The sequence below is a fragment of the Silurus aristotelis genome (assembly GCF_946808225.1).
Source record: "Silurus aristotelis genome assembly, chromosome: 28".
NCBI classification, from domain to species: Eukaryota; Metazoa; Chordata; class Actinopteri; order Siluriformes; family Siluridae; genus Silurus; species Silurus aristotelis.
The window spans coordinates 10,973,280-10,996,562 of record NC_139601.1 but is presented as its reverse complement, the minus strand read 5'-3'; the positions used below and the strand labels follow the sequence as shown (position 1 = coordinate 10,996,562).

General features: G+C 38.1%; 1 protein-coding gene across 1 annotated transcript; it reads right to left on the bottom strand.

Annotated features, from left to right (window-relative positions):
* Window positions 1-443: 443 nt before the first annotated feature.
* On the bottom strand, window positions 444-13,839 carry prph (peripherin). Its single transcript, XM_083534230.1, has 9 exons — window positions 12,990-13,839; window positions 9,222-9,282; window positions 6,239-6,334; window positions 5,889-6,053; window positions 5,362-5,487; window positions 4,266-4,486; window positions 1,984-2,033; window positions 1,766-1,839; window positions 444-1,191 (listed from the first exon to the last, which is right to left on the bottom strand). Exons 1-9 carry the CDS (start codon window positions 13,505-13,507, stop codon window positions 1,132-1,134), a joined length of 1,371 nt encoding a protein of 456 aa, XP_083390356.1. The 5' UTR covers window positions 13,508-13,839; the 3' UTR covers window positions 444-1,131.
* Window positions 13,840-23,283: the final 9,444 nt, after the last annotated feature.

Below are 23,283 nucleotides of genomic sequence, written 5' to 3'. Positions count from 1 at the left end.
CAGAGGTACATTTATGCACCCCTAGTGAAAATGTACATTTATGTCCTGGTTTGAATTAAAATTACATCCTGATATTTTTTCATAGCATTTCAGAGATGTTCTGCTCAACTGACTTGTCCTAAAAAACATAATACTTCGGAGTAAAAAAAAAAAAAACAATTGCATTGGGCGATTAAATGCATAAATGTTCTTTTACAGGTACAAACAAGAAGGTATAAAAACTCTGATAGCATGAGGAAGAAACCTTGAGAGAAAACAGATTTAAAGTGAACCCATCTCTTCTGTGTGACAATGAACAGTACGATAATAAATAGATCTAGAATATTTGCATCATTAGAGTTTTTACTTTAAGTCAGTGATGGGTGTGTGTGTGTGTGTGTGTGTGTGTGTGTGTGTGTGTGTGTGTGTGTATGAGAGAGAGAGAGAGAGAAATAAAACAAAACTTTTTGTTCACTTGGCTTTATTTCCCCTAATCATTTGTTTTTTTTCATTCTCAGCAAGGCTGCAGTAATCACATTGAACTGATCAGACTGAAGTGAATGGGGTGAGACTCCTGGATTTTGTGTCCTATATCATTCTTTTTAAAGCTGCCAGGTGAGGCCAAAAGTGCTTACATTACATAAATAATACCACCAAATTATAACTACAGATAACACTACAGAAGACTAAATGCAGAGAAAGCAGATTAATTGGATATTTCACACCTTGCTATGGGTGTAATTTACGCATGCATGAAAGATGTAGAAAAGTTTTGCTGTAAATGAAGGCCACCAGTGGTGTTTAAAAGGTGACATTGTTTGGTCTTAGACCATGCTTTTTATCAGTATATGATTAGTATTGTCTGGTTATATTTTGAACTGTTTAAATGGAGAAGATACATAAAACATCTGTGACTAAATGTTATGGTTAAGGCTAAGTTGTTAGCACCACTGTGCAGTGATTGTATGCACCCCATTCAGAATCACAGTATTAAGTAAAAATGAATGCCAATATTTTCTATGCACTATTATTGTTTCCATCAGTAGTGAATATCATATTGAATGCTTAAGCAGATTTTTAATTGTATTCTTTATATTTTGTTGATGTCTCATTCCAGCCTGCCCATTCTTGGATTATCGGTTCTTGAACATCTCAGTCAGATTCCTTGGAATCTCGTGGGGTGTCCTTCTCCTTCCTGGACTCCTTCACCACCTGAATAGGAAACAAGATGGGATGAACTAGTGTTGAACAAAGCTGCATTATCAGTATGTAAAATTTGAAACAGGGTGAAAAGCCCTTAAATTCCATTCTTACATTTTTTTTTTCAATATATTATTACTTTAAGCATTTTTTTAATCAGTATAACTGAAAAATAGTGATTAATTATAATCTATATATTCACAATAAGTGATTAATGTGTGCAAATGTGAAAGCATTAGTTTCTAGAATTAGTCTCTACCAATGCAGGTGTAATGACATCATGGTTAAAGGTCATGGACAGGCCATGCTGCCAATCCTGTTACTTTTGATAATTTGTATAGATAATTTTAAGGATAATGGTGTCAGATGAGGCCTAATTTACACAAACTTCTGCCCCTGTAGCATAGAGCTTCAATTACTAAACCATCACTGGGACATGGAAAGAACATAATATCAATAAACTAGAAATGTATGTATACCAAAGCTAAATGGGATCAAGTCATAATATCAAAGTAATATTAATGGATTGTGCAGGAATTAAAATACACAACACTTAAATAATAATAATTAAAAAAAGAGGTCTTACCTCTCCATCACGGGTCTCAACCGTTTTGATCACAACTTTTTTACCATATCCAACATCAGCAGGGAGGTCATAATCTATCCAATCAGAAACATATCAAAAACAAACAGGGAGTCATGAGGTTCAGGTTAAAAAAAACCCATCTAATTGCATTTACGTGAGCATTATAAAAAATAACTTGGCTTGTAGCTAATATTCCGCTTAGAATTTTGTCAACTTACCACTACTGCGCATACTGATTGATGTTACGTTCATGACAGGAATGGCAATTCTGAAAAAAACACAACACTCCTTAGACACATACAGTGAGGAAAATAAGTATTTGAACACCCTGCTATTTTGCAAGTTCTCTCACTTAGAAATCATGGAGGGGTCTGAAATTTTCATCGTAGGTGCATGTCCACTGTGAGAGACATAATCTAAAAAAAAAAATCCAGAAATCACAATATATGATTTTTTAACAATTTATTTGTATGATACAGCTGCAAATAAGTATTTGAACACCTGTCTATCAGCTAGAATTCTGACCCTCAAAGACCTGTTAGTCTGCCTTTAAAATGTCCACCTCCACTACATTTATTATCCTAAATTAGATGCACCTGTTTGAGGTCGTTAGCTGCATAAAGACACCTGTCCACCCCATACAATCAGTAAGAATCCAACTACTAACGTGGCCAAGACCAAAGAGCTGTCCAAAGACACTAGAGACAAAATTGTACACCTCCACAAGGCTGGAAAGGGCTACGGGGAAATTGCCAAGCAGCTCGGTGAAAAAAGGTCCACTGTTGGAGCAATCATTAGAAAATGGAAAAAGCTAAACATGACTGTCAATCTCCCTCGGACTGGGGCTCCATGCAAGATCTCACCTCGTGGGGTCTCAATGATCCTAAGGAAGGTGAGAAATCAACCCAGAACTACACGGGAGGAGCTGGTCAATGACCTGAAAAGAGCTGAGACCACCGTTTCCAAGGTTACTGATGGTAATACACTAAGACGTCATGGTTTGAAATCATGCATGGCAAGGAAGGTTCCCCTGCTTAAACCAGCATATGTCCAGGCACGTCTTAAGTTTGCCAATGACCATTTGGATGATCCAGAGGAGTCATGGGAGAAAGTCATGTGGTCAGATGCGACCAAAATAGAACTTTTGGGTCATAATTTCACTAAACGTGTTTGGAGGAAGAAGAATGATGAGTACCATCCCAAGAACACCATCACTACTGTGAAGCATGGGGGTGGTAGCATCATGCTTTGGGGGTGTTTTTCTGCACATGGGACAGGGCGACTGCACTGTATTAAGGAGAGGATGACCGGGGCCATGTATTGCGAGATTTTGGGGAACAACCTCCTTCCCTCAGTTAAAGCATTGAAGATGGGGCAAGGCTGGGTCTTCCAACATGACAATGACCCGAAGCACACAGCCAGGATAACCAAGGAGTGACTCTGTAAGAAGCATATCAAGGTTCTGGCGTGGCCTAGCCAGTCTCCAGACCTAAACCCAATAGAGAATCTTTGGAGGGAGCGCAAACTCCGTGTTCCTCAGTGACAGGATATAAACCTGACTGATCTAGAGAAGATCTGTGTGGAGGAGTGGGCCAAAATCCCTCCTGCAGTGTGTGCAAACCTGATGAAAAACTACAGGAAACGTTTGACCTCAAACAAAGGCTACTGTACCAAATATTAACATTGACTTTCTCAGGTGTTCAAATACTTATTTGCAGCTGTATCATACAAATAAATAGTTAAAAAATCATACATTGTGATTTCTGGATTTTTTTTTAGATTATGTCTCTCACAGTGGACATGCACCTACGATGACAATTTCAGACCCCTCCATGATTTCTAAGTGGGAGAACTTGCAAAATAGCAGGGTGTTCAAATACTTATTTTCCTCACTGTATATAACAATGTTCAAGGGACATATCTAAATAAGAAAAGACACAAATCAAATATAACTTCTAGTGATATTAGTTTAATCTCACAGTCCTTTAATCATGTGCAAAACATTTGTAGACCACTTGCTTCAATTTTCCAGTCAAATGTTTTATTACGCTCCTTTCAGAAACACTGTTTAGTGAGAAGAATTAGTTGCAGTTTATAAACGTTTTAACTCTGTAAAGCTGCTTTGAGACAAAGTCCAGTTTTAAAAGTTTTTTTTATTGAATTAGTGTTTATTGCATTACCAGTGTAACATGACAGAAACTGTATCATAATTCCTTCGTACTATATTGGTTTAGTGTTTTGATATATTGGAATAACATTTCATACAAACAAATTGGCCATGATGATTTAGAGATTTTTTTAAATTTTAATATATAATATGAAAACCAGAAAATTAAGAATTTATGGGCTGGTTTCAGTACGTACACTTACTAGATAAGGACTATCATTTAATATGCACTGATTTGTTATACTATAATTTGTGCTTCTATTCTTTGTTGATGATGATGCTGTCTTTTGTAATTATTTTACATTTATTCAGTTTATCATTACAATCAGTTACCTGCTTTCCTCTCCTTCAAGTAACTTTCTGTAAGTGGCAATCTCAATGTCCAGGGCCATCTTGACATTAAGCAGGTCCTGATATTCCCTCAGGTGACGAGACATTTCGTCCTTCAGGTGGCGGATCTCGTCCTCCAGACGGTTGATATTGTCCTGGTAATTTCCAGCCTCGACTCCAAACTGGTCCTCCAATTCTCTCATCTGCCTCAGCAGAGCCTCATTCTGTGTTACAAAAGCATAAAATTAATAGTACAATATATGATTATATATATATACGTATATATACTGTGTATATATATATATATATATATATATATATATATATATATATATATATATATATATATATATATACCAATATATATATATATATATATATATATATATATACAGTATATATAATGTGTGTTGCTAGTTAGCTGACTTGTTTTTAGCCCTCTTTTTATGATTTTAAGAATAATTATTTACGGTTAATGTTTTATAAGTTTACAGATACCTCTAATTAGCAACATTACTATGCCTTTGGTCCAACTACCACTTTGTCACAAGCCAGAACAGTGACGAACAGATAGAGTATGCCCAGTTTTATTCCAAAACCAACACTGTTATAGCATGTAATAATATTATTAGTTCAAATGTTATCATGATATACTGTCATAGATGTGCAGTGTCACTGTTCCTTTCATAAAATATCTGTTTCAATCTATATCCAGTTCTGCATTAATGTTACCCAGATGTGCTGATTTAGTTTAAGAAATAATGTGACGTACTCCATACAATAAACAAAGTTTCTTCTGTAGCTGAATGTTGTAAAATTATAGGGAAGCCATCTTGATTAACTAAAATTAGTGCCAGAGATTATTTTAAATTGATAATGTCAACTATAACAAGTATATAAAGTGGATTTTTAGAGGGTTCACTTGATGCAAACCGTGGACCCTGTCTTTTCTAATGAGTATGTTTATTGTATATTGTGTAATTTTTCAATGATCAATTCAAAGCCATAGACTAATAGGGTCACCTAACCCCAAAGTATTACAGTTATACATGTGACTTTAAGACAACACTCGAATCAAATAAAGGTTATCAGAGCTCACCGTGCTCTTAAGAGCATCAACCTCACAGTTGAGGCTCTGAATCTGCCTCCTGAACTCGTTGGTCTCCTGCTTGGCCTGTCTCATGGCATCAGCATTACGCTTGGCAGAGTCGGTGAGGTCAGTAAACTGCAGTGCAAGAACAGAGTTAGTTTGCTGTTGCCAGCATGTATACCATACAGGTTATGTATATGGTTTCATATCATCCAAGCCATTTTTAACTGTTTAACAGAACATATAAAAATGGCATACATTTGAAAAGCTTGAATGAGGTAGGTCTGAATAAAGCCTTCATAAATCAGATTCAAAACAACAAATGTTTTTTTATGTTTACATTTTTGGTGAGACTGATTAGTGTGAGGGTATAATGGGTGTATGTATGCAAGCAATTTTTTTTCATATGTGAAAGATACAGTAGAACTAGTAAATGAATAAGCTTTTTGCCTGTATACAATACACTGAATAACTGCTAATGCTGTGTCTTTAAATATTCCCCTGCTATGGTGTGTGCTGGCCTTCTTGCCCTTCACCTTGGACTTGTACCATTCCTCAGACTCCTGCATGTTCTTTGTTGCAATGCTTTCATATTGAGTCCTGATGTCTCTCAGAGCTGCAGTCAGATCAGGACGGACTGTGGCCTCTACCTCCATCTTCATCTGCTGGGTTTCATAGCTCACTTGCACTTCCTGAATTTCCTATAAATGTAGGACACACAAAAAACATTTTTCATTCTTCTTCCAAGACTCACAAAACAATGCATATTTTGTATTTGATTATGACTGGTTTACGCTGAGATTTTAAGACATCTTTTCTGTTCTCCACTTTTAGATCAATTTTATTTTTCCTCAGTTTCTCTATGTTTGGTTAATTAAAACTTTACCTCATCATGCAGTTTCTTGAGGAATTCAATCTCATCCATCAAAGACTCGATTTTGCGTTCCAGCTCTAAACGGGACACAGTGGCATCATCCACATCCTGCAAGTACACAAACAAAAGATGACATAAAATCATAACAAAAAATATTCATTTAAAAATAAAGGTTGTTAAGCTGTACATTATATTGATAATAATATTAAAGAAATAGTACAGCCAACGATGGTGAAGGAAAGGAGGAAGATGTCTACAGAGACGGCAGGGAAAGGAGAAGTTTCAGAGAATAGAGGTTAGGGTTGGTACTTTAAATGTTGGTACTATGACTGATAAAGGGAGACATTGGAGGTGGCTTTAAAGTGTTCTTTCATAGTGTGGATGGAAAGAGAAATGGTGTAGGGGTGATCCTGAAGGAAGAGTACAGTAAGAGTGTAGTGAAGGTGAAAAGAGTTTCTGATAGGGTGATGAGCCGGAAGTTAAAGGCGTTATGATAAATGTAATCAGTGCTTATGCTCCACAAGTGGGTTGTGAGATGAAGAAGAAATAAACATTCTGGAGTGAGTTACATGAAGTGGTAGATGGTGTACATAGGAATGAAAGATTAGTGATTGGGGCAGACTTTAATGGGCATGTAGGTGAATGGAACAGAGGTGATCAGAAGGTGATGGGTAGGTATGGCTTTAAGGAGAGGAATGTGGAAGTGCAGATGGTGGTAGATTTTGTGAGAAAAATTAAAATGGCAGTTTTAAATACTTATTTTAAAAGAATGAGGATCATAGGGTGACATTTAAGAGTGGAGGAAGGTGCACACAGGTGGACTATATTCTATGTATGAGATGCAACCTGAAGCAGATTGGAGACTGTAAGGTGTTGGCGGGGGACAGTGTAGCTAGTCAGCATCGGATGGTGGTCTGAATAAGATGGTGAAAACTGAAGGAGGAAGACTGTAGTGTGAGGTTCAGGGAAGAGGTCAGACAGGGGCTCGGTGGTGGTGAAGAGGTGCTGGATGATTAGGCAACTACTGCAGAAGTGATGAGGGAGACAGCTGGAAACGTACTTGGTGTGTTAGCTAAAAAGTGAAAGGAAGACAAAGAGACATGGTGGTGGAATGAGGAAGTGCAGTAAAGCATAAGGAAAAAGAGGTTGATAAAACAGAATTGGGATCGACAGAGTGATGAGAAAAGTAGGCAGGAGTACAAGGAGATGCGGCAGTAGGTAAATAGGTATGTGTCAAAAGTCAAAGAAAAGGCATATGAGGAGCTGTATGAGAAGTTATACACTAAGGAAGGTGAAAAAGATTTATACTGATTGGCCAGGCAGTGGGACCGAGCTGGGAAGGATGTGCTGCAAGTTAGAGCAAAAAAGGATGGAGAGGGAAATATGTTGACTAGTGAGGAAAGTGTGTTGAGAAGATGGAGGGAGTATTTTTAGCAGCTGATGAACGAGGAAAATGAGAGAGAGAGCAGGTTGGATGTTGTGGAGATGGTGAAGCAGGAAGTGGATAGGATTAGTAAGGAGGAAGTGAGAGCAGTAATTAAGAGGATGAAGAGTGGGAAGTCGGTTGGACCCAATGACATACCGGTAGAAGCATGGAGATGTTTAGGTGAGATGGCAGTCAGTGAAGTTTTTAACCAGGTTGTTCAACAAGATTTTGGAAGGTGAAAGGATGCCTGAGGAATGGAGGAGGAGTGTGCTGGTACCAATCTTTAAGAATAAGGGAGATGTGCAGACCTGCAGTAACTACAGGGGAATTAAGTTGATCAGTCACAACATGAAGTTAATTGAAAGAGTAGTGGAAGCCAGGCTGAAAGAAGAGGTGACCATCTGTGAGCAACAGGTTTCATGCTGAGGAAGAGCACCACAGACACATTATTTGCTTTGAAAATGTTGATGGAGAAGTATAGAGAATATCAGAAGGAGTTCATTGAGTGTTTGTGGATTTAGAGAAAGCGTACGACACGGTGCCAAGAGAGGACTTGTGGTATTGTATAAGGAAGTCAGGTGTGTCAGAGAAGTGTGTGAGGGTGATGCAGGACATGTATGAGGACAGTATGACAGCAGTGAAGTGTGCAGTAGAAACGACAGACTGGTTCAAGGGGGAGGTTGGACTGCATCAAGGATCAGCTCTAAGCCCTTTCCTGTTTGCAGTGGTGATGGACAGGTTGATGGACAAGGTCAGACAGAAGTCTTCGTGGACTATGATGTTTGCGGATGATATTGTGATTTGTGGTGAGAGTAGGGAGCAGGTTGAGAAGACCCTGGAGAGGTGGAGGAGAGAAGGGGAGTGAAAGTCAGTAGGAGTAAGACAGAGTACATGTGTGTGAATGAGAGGGAGGGCAGTGGAGTGGTGCAGTTGCAGGAAGAAGAGGTGGATAAGGTGGAGGAGTTTAGGTAACTGGGGTCAACAGTGCAAAGTAATGAAGCGTGTGTTAGAAAAGTAAAGAAAAGAGTGCAGGCAGGGTGCAATGTTGTACAGTTAAGAGACAGTGGCATTGAGTAAAAGACAGGAGGCGGAGCTTGAGGTAGCAGAGCTAAAGATGTTGAGGTTTTCGTATGTAGAGGACAGGGGGTATGGAGGCGGATGATCCGCTGTGGCGACCCCTAATCGGAGAAGCCGAAAGAAAAAGAAGATTAAAGAAATAAAACAGCCTCAATTTTTCCTTTCTTTTTTTTTTGCATGGTACAATTAAAATAGCTACCAGGCTTTTTTGTTTGTTTAGGGAGTGGGGTTTTGAGAGGTGTTTATGGAGGCTGGGTAATGGGTTGTGTTGTCTGTGCTTTGACTTGGAAATGATGATATGTTCCTAAACATGCAAGAATATCTGGCAGTTTTGAACTTCTTTACGTTACATAGAATTCATTTCATAAATAGTTTTTTTAGTGTAAACTTTGTGGCTCAGTGGCTGTGTGTGTGTGTGTGTGTGTGTGTGTGTGTGTGTGTGTGTGTGTGTGTGTGTGTGTGTGTGTGTGTGTGTTTGTGTGAGATCATCACCTTTCGGAACAGGACCAGTTGGTTCTCAGCATCTTGTCTTTTCTGAGCCTCCTCATCCAACCTGCAGCACACAATGAGACCAAAATTGCTGCATACACTATTAAACATTAAAAATATCGATAGGTGAAGTGAATAACATTGATAATCTCATTACAATGAAAAAAGTTGGTTTGTTGGAAACATGAATTATGATAAAACATAAGCATCTGACTGACTTTGACTAATGCCAAATAAAGATAACTATATGACAGAGTAGGAGCATCAGGTCAGAGAAGAAAGGACAGCCAGTGAACCCACGGTTTACTGATGCATATGGGGAGCAAAGTCTAACTCTCCTGGTCTGATCCTACAGAAAAGCTACTGAAGCAAAAAAGTGTCAGTGCGCATAATGTATCACAGCTTGTGTATATGGCTGCATGGAACAATCAGAGAGTCTCTACTGATCCCAGTCCACTGCTAAATGCACCTACAATGGCATGGGAGCATCAGAACTGGACCATGTAACAGTGGAAGAAGGTGGACTGGTGTGATTACAGTAAATTTTCTTGCACATCATGTGGATAGCCAGGCTTGTGTGGATTGCTTCCTAGGGGAAAGATGGCATGCGCTATGGGAAGAAAGTCCACAGGCAGATGCAGGTTGATGTGCTGGGCAATGTTCCTCATTCCTTTTAGCACGAGAATGCACTATGTAAATGCTACACCTCAAAAACTGCTCACAAATAGTCTGAGTCCGAACATGACAAATAGTTCAAGATGTTGACTTGGCTTTTACATTCCCGTTATCTCAATCTGATCAAGGATCTGTGGAATGTTCTGGACAAACAAGTCAATTTTCTATAGATTTATTCAGGTTTTGTATTAATACATTAACGCAATTGGTCTAATACATTCTTGTTGCTAGTTTCTAAAGGTTATGTTTTTTGTAAGAATATTTTTTTAACTCAACAAACAGTACAGATTTACAGTACCATAAAAGAGAACCTCTCTATTCAGAAGCATAACTTATTTGCTGTGTCATAGATAGAGGATCACATTTTTTCTTTCAGAAAAAAAAGTGTGTCTAGTCACACCTACTGGGCATGCCATGACTCTAAGGTATCTACTGCACAGACTCAGACAATAGGCATGAACTATGCCAGTTTGTTCCCTCATATACTGTATGTGGTCATTAATCTTACTTTATTAAGGAGAGGCAGGTGAGGAAATGACAATCAATAGCTGCTATAACATTATTGAGAAGAGAAACAACTTGTTTTGCAGATATTTCTCAAGATAAGTATAATGCATTATTTTTTAATAAAAAAAAAAATAAAAAACCTGTGGTGAACTGCAGTAAATAAAAAATAAAAAATAAAGCAGCAAGAGAATAAAGAGAATAAAACACAACGGAAGATGCTATATTGGGAAATAATCCAACTTTGGTTTTCTTGGCCCCTTATTTATAAATAAAGATGTATAATGAAGATTAAATAGACAAATTATTGTTCCTACCATTAATGTGCACTAAAAATGTAGGTGGCATTAAAAAAAAAAAAAAAAAAAGACCTACACCAATAAATTGGACAAATGTGATGACAAGATGCCCCAAGGTCTAAAAGAAGCCGAAAAATGTTCTGGCTGGGATACTGAAAAAAACTGCACAAAATTCCCATTTACCCTCCTCTCTTTTAATTAATTGGTAGTCCCAGTTTGGTTATTTTTCAGGCTTTAATGGGGCTGTCATATCACATCTGTTCTGATGCATCATGAGCCTGCCCTGAATAAATGAGGTTGCAGCTGGTTGAGGGCAAGAGGATCAATTAGCTAATGCAGCAGCCACTAAAAGCATTTGGGCTGGGGGAGAACATTGGGGTCAAGCCAAATACACTAAATCAGGAGTGCTGTGAAGGTGACACATCTAAAAGTGTATTTAGCAATTTAATCAAGATGAGTTAAGTACACCTAAAAGCCTGGCATGACAACATGAGACTTAGACTGGACAAATTACACACGAAATAAGATTAGGGATGACATTGCTATTATTTCTGTCCTGATATATATTTAATGGATCTTTGTTTTAATGTTTATTTTGATACACAGCCATATTTCTTTTTTTTCCTGCTTCTTTTTCTTCTTATTATTTATTGTGAGCTATATATGTTCCTGCTGTTTTTAGCTCAGGCTAAGTCATGCTATGAAACATAAGACGGGCGTGGTCTGTGTGTGTGTGTGTGTGTGTGTGTGTGTGTGTGTGTGTGTGTGTGTGTGTGTGTGTGTGTCTGGTCTATAGTTGACTGTTTATTTAATATTTGTTGCAAAAATATACAAGATTAATTTTAGCAGCCCAGGAGCCAGGATACCCAAAAGCTTTAATGGCACCTTGTATATCAAACTACATTGATTTTTCCTTTGGATCCTTTTTTTCCTTCTGTTTGCATCATTATCTCTCTCTCTCTCCATCTCTCTTCCCCTCTCTCTCCATCTCCCCCCTCTCTCTTTCCACACCCTAAATACATTAGCCGACTCCTGTTGGTCCTGTTAAATGGAATAATACTACAAATAGCTTTAAGTCAAAAGACTGTGGATATATTGCTTTATCCCTGTTCCACCTATTAGTTTTTTCACTATAAAATAAAAAAAGACATATATTGTGTGATACATCATAGTGTTATGAAGAAAGTAAGTTTGTTTTTAAATCAGGACTTTTAATCTGGTTTTTACAATTTTTTAATCTGGCTGAATTGTAGTTCAGTGTTTCAATATATGTATTGAGATTTGTAGTATTTCTTTCTTGCAACATAGGGTCAACACAGTGCAGCTTATCGTGCAATGTTGTGTTCCATTTAGGTTTACTGCTGCTGCAGGATGTTAGTGTAGTATAATGTATGCGTAATTTACATACATATTCGAAAGATATTAATTTTATCACACACAGCTCTTAAAAGCCATCCATACTCCCAAAGTGGCCATTACATAAATCTGGTCCTGTTCCAGCCTCTCTTTGTCTGGTTCCCACCCAGTGCCACGCCCGTGCCATGGTCTGGTTTGAGACAGAGCGTGTAGGATCAGTCTAATGAGCAATATGATATCACCCAAGGATTTGTTTTTATATCTGAATACATCTGTGTATTTGAGCATCAGCCGAGAGCATAGGAGCATATCAGTGATATGACCAGCAGATATCAGAACCATCTAGAATTCCCACAACCACGCCCAAACAACCAAAAAACACCTTTTCATCTGCTCTCCTGCCAGAACCTGCCATGTGGTCCTTCAAATTTACATTTATCTGCTTCAGATATGTTTTGTGTTTTTGTGCTTTTGTATTTATTAATTCATTAGAGTACACAGAATGTTTTTTATTATTAAAAATCACATAGAAGTTGTCCATAGTATAATTATGGGTAGTGTAATTTTATAATGTTATACAACGTGCACCTTTGTTAATCTCCCAAACTTAGGTTAAAGTTATATAAAAAATAATATTCTGTTTTACATTTCAGTATTACATTTTATATCTGTCCAGAACTTTTACATGCATTTATGTGGAAAATGCATTTTTATTATTTTCTGAATTCTTTAATTTTACAAATTTCTGGTTAGTATCAAGATACTAAAAAGTTTCAGTGGCCGAATTATATATACTGTTACACAGGTTAATGTCTGTAAGACTGATAAATGTCATATAGAACAGTATTATCTATTGTTCATGAGATATTTTAAGTCATTCAGGGATACCTTTACCAATGATTTTCCTACAGCTTTCCAAGTTTATTTGATAACTCACCTCTGCTTAAGCAAAGCCAGATCTTCAGCCATGTTATCTCTGTCCACCTGGATCTGATCTCGCTCCTTCCCAATGAGTTCAACCTGTTGGCGCAGCTCCCTCATCTCCTGCTGGCAGAGCTGGCTGGCGCGGTTCGGATGGCCATGCTGCTGTTTGCCCTTGTACTGGTTGAGCTCATGGGTGAGCGCAGAGTTCTGCTGCTCCAGGTAGCGTACTTTCTCGATGAAGCTTGCAAAGCGGTCATTCAGCTCCTGCAGCTCTTGCTTCTCATTGCTACGCATGCTGAGGAACTCCTGGTTGATGCTATCAGCCAGGGAGAAGTCCACTTTTTCATAGGAGAGGCGAGGAACTGATGGAGCCGGAGCACTGGAGCGGACCCGGAAAGTCCGTGTTGACATGGCAGCTGGAGCTGGGCCCAGGTAACGGGATGAATACGAGGAATAGGAGGGCATGGCAGACATGGTAGTAGGTCCACCAAAAGTGCGGCGGTAGGAAGTGCGGCTCGTTGAGTGACTCATGATGGCTTCTTTTTCGAATCACACTTCTTGTTCTAACTCTCAAAGATTTTCTGCTTCTCTGCAGGGATGTCTGGCAGTGGACGAAGCTGGGCAGCAGGAGTAATAGGACATCTAAGTGTAGAACACACAGCTTTTATACCTCTGAGTGAGTCATCTCTCCTCCCCCGACCTTCCAATCCACACAATCTCTCCATCCATTGTCCATCCATCTTTCCTCAGCCACTCCCTCCCCACAACCCTTCTCTTCTTCATCACTCTTTCTTCACCACTCTCCTCCTCACCTCCTTTCTCTCTCTCTCTCTCTCTCTCTCTCTCTCTCTCTCTCTCTCTCTCTCTCTCTCTCTCTCTCTCTCTCTCTCTCTCTCTCTCTCTCTCTCCTTCCGTTCTCCTCAATCAACCCCCACCCTTTTGTTCTGCACTACTGGCACGAGTCCTAAACATCTTCTAGATTAAAACATCATATCTGAACCCGTTGCCCCACCCTGCAGGCTTTAACAGCATCTGCAACCGCAGATTCAACACAATACACTTCTTTTCTAATTCTGATATCTTTTAATGTCTAATAATATACATATTGCACAATTTGCGAATAATGGTGATATTAACCACAAACAAAACAACAGTGAGGTAAGGTTAATTATTTAAATTGTTGTAAGTCTTGGTAAAAAACTGTTTTTTATTTGGTATTAAATGATTCACAAAACAACTGTGGAAAATCAGCTCTTTTTTTTCCTCCCTTTTTGCTTTGTGTGAAAGTGAAAAGTATTGACGTTCTAAGAGCACAGCATAAGGCATGACTCTGCAATCCTATTCCTGAGCACCAGATTGCAAAGTGCTGTATCACATTTCGTTTCTGGCCTCATCCTTGTCCCAAAAAATTTAGATCAAGCAGCTGTACTGATAAAAAAAATAAATAAATAAATAAAATAAAAAAACCTCTTTATAACCTTGAGTGCAAGATCAAACAACAACTTACAAATTTGCCAACCCAGGATAATTATTCTTGATACATGGTATGATGAAAAAATTTTGTATAAGTATTGTAGATTTATTTAATTGATATAATTGATTTAAATATATACTTTGTCACTGTTTTTGTTCATTATCTTGAATATAATATGTCAGGGTGCAGTTAATTGTTTTTCTGGAAATGTGTATAACAAAGCCGGGGTAAAGAAGTATCATGGGAACAACCTTGGTGTTTTTAATTGTCTGTAGTAGAGACTTTAAATAAGAAGGTTCCTATTTGATTCTTTTTATTTTTGAACAGCTTAGATTTAATATAATAAATATATTTACCTGTGCTTCTCAACAATGTCCACACATCTCTGCACTGCTATAGCCTTTATATTTATTCACTGTACATATGTTTACATATATATATATCACATGCTGTAAATATGCTATTTATTTATCTGCACTATTTGCACGATTGCTTCTTTTTGCACTTCTGGTAGATGCCAAACTGCATTTCATTAACAGCATTATCTTCTTCAGCAGTTTGAGCTACAGTAGATCGTCTGTTGGATCGGACGACACAGGGCAGTTTTTCTCCCCATGTGCATTAATGAGCCTTGGCCACCTGTGACCCTGTCAACAAAGTGCATGTTGTGTCATTTGCTAATAGCTGAAGCAAAGCCCAGGAAACATAATTGATACTGTTAATAAATAATGTCAGCAGATTTTTAAAATCTCTTATGTTGCCCACTGATTTTTTGTTGTATAACCTTTACAGACCCACTTCTTCTCCAGAACATCCAAAGGTTTTTAAAGCAGTTAAGGTCAGGACTCTGTTGGTAAATAGGTGGTTCCTCATGATCTCGGAACCACTCTTTTTCAAACTGAGTCTGATAAATCCTGGCACAGATATCTTGGAATATGCCAGTGCCATCCGGGAAAGAAAAATCTATTGATGGGATAACTTGGTACTTTAGGTACTCAGCAGAATTTTATAGCCGGAAAATGTTGCTAAGCCTAGACATGGCCAACAGAAGCAACCCTAGAACATAACAACGCTTCCAGGTGCTTGTACAGTAGGTATTATGTATGACAGGTGCATTGCCTCAAGTGCATCTCTTATTAATCTGACATGCCCATCATAAGGTAAATCTGGCTCATCATACCACATGACTCTTTTATTGTTCCACAGTCTAATTCAGGAAGTGGCTTACTTGTGGCTAGTTAATTTGTTTCAATAAAGAGAATAAAACCACTGCACTAACATGCAAACCATCAATAGGTAGTGATGATTTCATGAACATTTTCAATAATGAAATGTAAAATATCAGGCAAAAAATCCAGACTATTAGTATAAACTAATTGGACAGATGATTTGCTTCTGCTCAATTAGGATAAGAAGAAAGTACTTTTACTAAGACCACATGCAGCAAGAGGTAAACTTTTGGATTACATAGCATCCCTGGATGGTATTTTCTCAGTGTGTACAGCAGTCAAAGACCTTGGTGTGATTACTGACTCTAGTCTTTCTTTGAGGCTCATGTGAATAACATTACCAGGATCACCTTCTTTCAACTAAGAAATATTGCTTACATTTGAAAAATTATGTCTTATAGGATGCAGAACGTTTAGTTCATGCTTTTTTTACATTGAGATTAGACTACTGTAATGTTTTACTGTCTGGGTATTCAACTGTTCAACTAACTGCATAATTAAGCTCCAGTTAGTCCAGAATGCAGCAGCAAGAGTCCTTACTAGATCTAGAAAATATGACCACATTACCCCTGTTTTAAACAGTGTACACTGGCTCCCAATTAAATTTTGCATTGATTATAAAATACTACAACTGACATTTGCTACCTCAAAAAATGAAGAATATAAAGCCCCACACTAAGAAACAGTCTTCCAATTAGTGTTTAGGATTTAGACACAGTCTCAGTGTTCAAGTCAAGGGTGAAAACATATTTATTTAGTCAAGCCTTTTATTGGTAAGTTTTTCTTAGGTAAAGGAGCAGATCGGGAGAGATCATGGATATAAAGTGTTTGGTAAGCTGGAATATTTGGATACTGTCCTCCCCCCACTCTTACGTGTTCACTCATATTTGTTGACAGTGGCATGGTGGGCTGTCCCAGAGATCCCAGAGATCCCTCATGTCTGTGTTTCCTTCTGGCTCTCCCATTTAGTTATGCTGCCATCATGAGTCTTGGTGGAGTCCCCAACTGCACAGTGTCCTTAACTTTTATACAATAATAAGGATACTTAATAATCCTTATTACTTTCTTTTCCTGTCACCCCTCTTCTCTCTCTCTCTCTCTCTCTCTCTCTCTCTCTCTCTCTCTCTCTCTCTCTCTCTCTCTCTCTCTCTCTCTCTCTCTCTCCCGGTTGAGAAAAAAATATTCCTGAGGTACCAGTGACCACTGTTCCTGCCCATCTCCTGCCCGCTTCATCCCGGCCTGCCTCTGGGTGGTGTTCTTTTTGATTAGAGGCCACCAATCAAAAATGATCTGTGCAGCTGGGTATGTTTCACATCTACGGCCTTGTGATCCATGAAATTGCGGAGTAACACAAGAGTTTTGAGGATTGATTTGGACTGTACTTAATGTCAATAGTCTGCATACAAACAGTCATACAGTTTGCATTTGATCATCACTGCACACTTCAACATAGTTGAACTCTAATGAATAGACATTTGGTGCCATCCAGATGATTTGGTGCCACCCAGACAAGATTTGTTCCTTTATGCCATCTCAGGAAGTTTTTCCTTGCCACAGTCGCCTCCGGCTTGCTTATTTAGGACAAACTTATATTTATAAAAACAATTTTATTCATTCTTTATTAGCACAATATCTGTGTAAAGCTTTTTTAAGACAATTGAAAGAAATGAATTGAATTGAGTTTACTGTAAAATATTTCATTCAGAGTCGACAGTTTTAATTGTGTTTTGGACAGTAATTAATCATATACCAGTGATTGTAATGAACTGTTTCAACAAGGGAACAGTTCATTACAATCACTGGTATATGATTAATTACTGTCCAAAACACAATTAAAACTGTCGACTCTGAATGAAATATTTTACAGTAAACTCAATTCAATTCATTTCTTTCAATTGTCTTAAAAAAGCTTTTTTAAGTCTTTTGACAAGATTGTTTAAGAGAGAAGAAGCTACACACTTCTTCAGTTGAAAGGGTTAAAATGATTATTTTCAGCTAAAACATATTAATCACTGCATTATTAACCAGTCATAAATATTTAAATATGTAACAGGTCAGTTTGAATCATTTTAATATTTATGTAGTTTGAAATACTGGTTACAATTACCTCATTATTATGTCATGAACTTACATGAAACATTTGATTTACTCTGATATGATGTGATAGATCTGTACATTTCTTGTCAGTGCTGCAACAGACAGTTATAGATAGAGATGCTAAAATCAGTTCAAAAACAAGAATATTGCACTGTATAGGAATAAAAAGTTTCAGAAACAGAGAATGCTTGTCAGATGAAGAGGGCAATACAGCTAAACATCCAGATGTTGAATTTTCTTTAGGTATTGACTTCTTAGAAAACAAATCTGTCACAGATTTCCCTCTATTATATTACAATACTGGATCATAATCATCCACAAGAGAAGTTAAATCATGGACCAGCTTACAAAATGTCTTACAAAATAGTTTCATTTTAGCTTTAACAATGACACACTGTTGAACAAAACCAATTATCTTTCTCTTCCTTCTTCATTTTAATATAACACTTCCCATGTTACTAAATATAAGCACATACTTTTTCTTGCTGTCTACAGTGATAGCAATTGAGTAATGTTTTATGCTGGCCCACACTTCTCTAGTTCATCTGGCTCACACATCGGAATGGAGATGATTTACAGAATGTGCCAGAATTAAACCTTTACTCCATCTTCATAAGCATGCATGCATAGAGCTAGGCTACAGTTAAGCCAAAATTTAAATGCTGTGTCGTTTTTGCCGAAATTCCCATTGATCTTAAAAAAAAAAATGTATTTGTACATATTGACTCTGTCTGACTCTTTAGTTTTTTCTGTCTGTTCTTTCAATTTAGTCATATTTCTTTCTGGAAATATTTATAGCTGTGCTGTTCCAGCTGCTGATCACGTTATGCTGTGTGGTATAATTGATTTCCTGGGTTCAGCCTTGTGCTATAATCTAATCAACCTGCTCTACTGAAAATGAGCTTCTTCTGCTCCATTGCTCTTCCTTTCAGTGCATTTCCTATGAGTCTGTGACTCAACATTTCCTCAAACACTAATTCTACTGTCCTTCCCGATTATATTTGTGCTATTTACCACATATATCACAATATAAATGTATAAATGTATATTGTAAATGTTACGGGTACCACGTTTTTGCCAAATTAGCATGAGTATTTTATTTACACAGAACACTCTTTGTTGATCTTTAGTTGTTGTTGAGTGGATGCTTGTCACGTTCATATTATTTCGTTTTGGTATAGTTTGACTGTCTTTGTGCTTCACTAATTTATCTGGAACATTTTAATACACTTGCAAATACCTACATCTGTTCTGAAATTATACAAAAACATTTCACATAAATCTTTGTCTCATTTTGCCTATCACAAATCGCATCTTTCTCAAATAAGGATAGTAACTATTTCCTACCAAAAATTCCTTGTACAAATTGCTAATTATTTTAATAATGCACAACTTTTGATACTTTTCAATAACCCCTATAGGGCCTATGGCCTATGTGGTGGATTGCTTTTAAACTATGCTAAGGAATATATTCCTCTTGTCCAATATTTAGGTATAAGGTGGAGTTTTTTTTTTCATTTTTACACATTTATTAGTTAAGATTTACCAAGGATGTTTTAATTATATCCATGTTTTTAATGGTTTTTAAAAAGCCTTGGCTGATTATCAGTTAAATTGTGTATGATGTTTCTAATTTAATATACAGTATATACGTATATATATATCCAGCCATTAGGGTTGCACAAGTCAGTGCACACTTAGTGCCGGTCCCAAGCCTGGATAAATGGGGAGGGTTGCGTTAGGAAGGGTATCCAACATAAAAAAGACATGTGGCAGATCAAATATGCAGATTACGAATCAGAATTTCATACAGGATCGGTCGAAGCCCGGATTACCAATGACCGCCGCAGGTGTTGTTAGCCAACAGGGTACCTGTGGAAATTGGGCTACTGTTGGCCAAAGGAGGAGAAGGAGAGGATTAAGACCTCTACAGAGACGGTAGGGAAAGAAGAAGTGTAGGAGAGTGAAGGTTCAGGTTGGTACTTTAAATGTTGGTACTATGACTGGTAAAGGGAGAGAGGGAGCTGATATGATGAAAGGAGAAAGGTAGATATGCTGTGTGTACAGGAGATTAAGTGGAAAGGGAGTAAGACCAGGAGCATTGGAGGTGGGTTTAAACTGTTCTTTCATGGTGTGGATGAAAAGAGAAATGGTGTAGGGGTGATTCTGAAGGAAGAGTACAGTAAGAGTGTACTGGAGGTGAAGAGAGTTTCTGATAGGAGGATGAGTGTGAAGCTGGTAGTTAAAGAGGTGATGATAAATGTCATCAGTGCCTATGCTCCACAAGTGGGTTCTGAGTTGGAGGATAATGACATATTCTGGGTAAGTTAGATAAAATAGTGGAAAGTGTACCTAGGAATGAAAGAGTGGTCATAGGGGCAGACTTCAGTAGGCATGTTGGTATGGCATTAAGGAGAGGAATGTAGAAGGGCAGATGGTGGTAGATTTTGCTAAAAGGATAAAAATGGCAGTGGTATACTTAAATACAAAAATAAATATTTATTTTAAGAAGCAGGAGGATCATAGGGTGACATATTAGACTTGAGGAAGGTGCACAAAGGTGAACTATGTTCTATGTAGGAGATGCAACTTAAAGGAGATTGGAGACTGTAAGGTGTTGGAAGGGGACGTGTAGCTAGACAGCATTGGATGGTGGTCTGTAAGATGGATTGGGAGGTGAAGAAGAAGAGGAGAGTGAAGACTGAAAGAAAAATAAGATGGAGGAAACAGAAGGAGGAAGAGTGTAGTATGAGATTCAGGGAAGAGGTCAGACAGGGGCTCGGTAATGGTGAAGAAGTGCTGGAGGATTGGGCAACTACTGCAGAAGTGATAAGGAAGACATTTAGAAAGATACATAGTGTGACATCTGGAAATAGAAAGGATGACAAAGATACATGGCGGTGGAATGAGGAAGTACAGGCAGAGAGATGAGGAAATTAGGCAGAAGTACAAGGAGACACAGCAGCAGGTAAGGAGGGATGTAGCAAAAGCCAAAAGCAGGATGGAGCTGTATGTGAAGTTGGAAACTAAGGAAATAGAAAAGGATTTGTACCGATTGGCCAGGCAGAGAGACTGAGCAGGGAAGGATGTGCTGCAAGTTAGAGCAATAAAGGATGGAAATGGAAATGTGAGGAGAGTGTGTTGAGAAGATAGAGGGAGTATTTTGAGCAGCTGATGAACGAGGAAAATAGGAGAGAGAAGAGAGAGAAGGTTGGATTTTGTGGAGATGGTGAAGCAGGAAGTGGATAGGATCAATAAAGAGAAAGTTAGAGCAGCTATTAGGAGGATGATAAGTGGAAAGTTGGTTGGACAAGATGACATACCAGCAGAAGCATGGGGATGTTTAGGAGAGATGGCAGTGGAGTTTTTAACAAAATTGTTTAACAAGTTTCTGGAAAGTGAGAGGATGCCTGAGAAATGGAGAAATAGTGTACCTATTTTTAAGAAGATGTTTAGATTTTCATTGGGAGTGACGACGATGGACAGGATCAGAAATTAATTTATTAGAGGGACAGTGCATGTAGGGTGTTTTGGAGACAAAGTGAGAGTGGCCAGAATGACATGTGCAGAGGAGGGACATGGGGTATATCGGTAGGAAAATGCTGAGGATGGAGCCAAAAGGGATGAGGAAAAGTGAAAGGTCCGAAAAGGAGGTTAATGGATGTGATGAGGGAATATATATATATATATATATATATATATATATATATATATATATATATATATATATATATATATATATATATATATATATATATATATACATAAAATGTCCACCTCCACTACATTCATTATCCTAAATTAGATGCACCTGTTTGAGGTCGTTAGCTGCATAAAGACACCTGTCCACCCCATACAATCAGTAAGAATCCAACTACTAACATGGCCAAGACCAAAGAGCTGTCCAAAGACACTAGAGACAAAATTGTACACCTCCACAAGGCTGGAAAGGGCTACGAGGAAATTGCCAAGCAGCTTGGTTAAAAAAAGGTCCACTGTTGGAGCAATCATTAGAAAATGGAAGAAGCTAAACATGACTGTCAATCTTCCTCGGACTGGGGCTCCATGCAAGATCTCACCTCGTGGGGTCTCAATGATCCTAAGGAAGGTGAGAAATCAGCCCAGAACTACACAGGAGGAGCTGGCCAATGACCTGAAAAGAGCTGGGACCATCGTTTCCAAGGTTACTGTTGGTAATACACTAAGACGTCATGGTTTGAAATCATGCATGGCAAGGAAGGTTCCCCTGCTTAAACCAGCACATGTCCAGGCACGTCTAAAGTTTGCCAATGACCATTTGGATGATCCAGAGGAGTCATGGGAGAAAGTCATGTGGTCAGATAAGACCAAAATAGAACTTTTGGGTCATAATTCCACTAAACGTGTTTGGAGGAAGAAGAATGATGAGTACCATCCCAAGAACACCATCCCTACTGTGAAGCATGGGGGTGGTAGCATCATGCTTTGGGGGTGTTTTTCTGCACATGGGACAGGGCAACTGCACTGTATTAAGGAGAGGATGACCGGGGCCATGTATTGCGAGATTTTGGGGAACAACCTCCTTCCCTCAGTTAGAGCATTGAAGATGGGTCGAGGCTGGGTCTTCCAACATGACAATGACCCGAAGCACACAGCCAGGATAACCAAGGAGTGGCTCTGTAAGAAGCATATCAAGGTTCTGGCATTGCCTAGCCAGTCTCCAGACCTAAACCCAATAGAGAATCTTTGGAGGGAGCTCAAACTCCGTGTTTCTCAGCGACAGGCCAGAAACCTGACTGATCTAGAGAAGATCTGTGTGGAGGAGTGGGCCAAAATCCCTCCTGCAGTGTGTGCAAACCTGGTGAAAAACTACAGGAAACGTTTGACCTCTGTAATTGCAAACAAATATTAACATTGACTTTCTCAGGTGTTCAAATACTTATTTGCAGCTGTATCATACAAATAAATAGTTAAAAAATTATACATTGTGATTTTTGGTTTTTTCTTTTTAGATTATGTCTCTCACAGTGGGCATGCACCTACGATGACAATTTCAAACCCCTCCATGATTTCTTAGTGGGAGAACTTGCAAAATAGCAGGGTGTTCAAATACTTATTTTCCTCACTGTATATATATATATATATATATATATATATATATATATATATAACAAAATACTTTCTGTAGACCAGTTAAGGTTGAACAGACACACATATTTGCCCTATATGAACTCTGGTGTGGCAAATTCATTTTGCAAGAATATAAAGTGCATTTATGGTATACATGCTGCAGACGTTCACTGCATAAGCCATAGAAACTATTAATTAGATGTAGTGCAGCAGGCTCAGAAGTTACGGCTTTGAACATCAATAATTCAAGCAGAGGATCTGGTTTCTTCCTGTGCAGACAACGATCAATATAGTAATCACAGTCTTGTAGGTAGTACTGTTCCTAACTCATATATTCATGTAGTTTATGTTACATAAAATATGCAACAAAAAAATATTTATGTAATATAAATGAACTT

Bases quoted from the DNA above. Each gene is read 5' to 3' on its own strand.
- prph (XM_083534230.1), bottom strand. From the start codon at position 13,507: ATGAGTCACTCAACGAGCCGCACTTCCTACCGCCGCACTTTTGGTGGA. The intron at 9,283-12,989 runs GTGAGTTATCAA...TGTGTGCTGCAG, and splicing joins CTGGCTTTGCTTAAGCAGAG to GTTGGATGAGGAGGCTCAGA. The intron at 5,488-5,888 runs GTGAAGGGCAAG...CTTGCACTGCAG, and splicing joins AGGAATGGTACAAGTCCAAG to TTTACTGACCTCACCGACTC.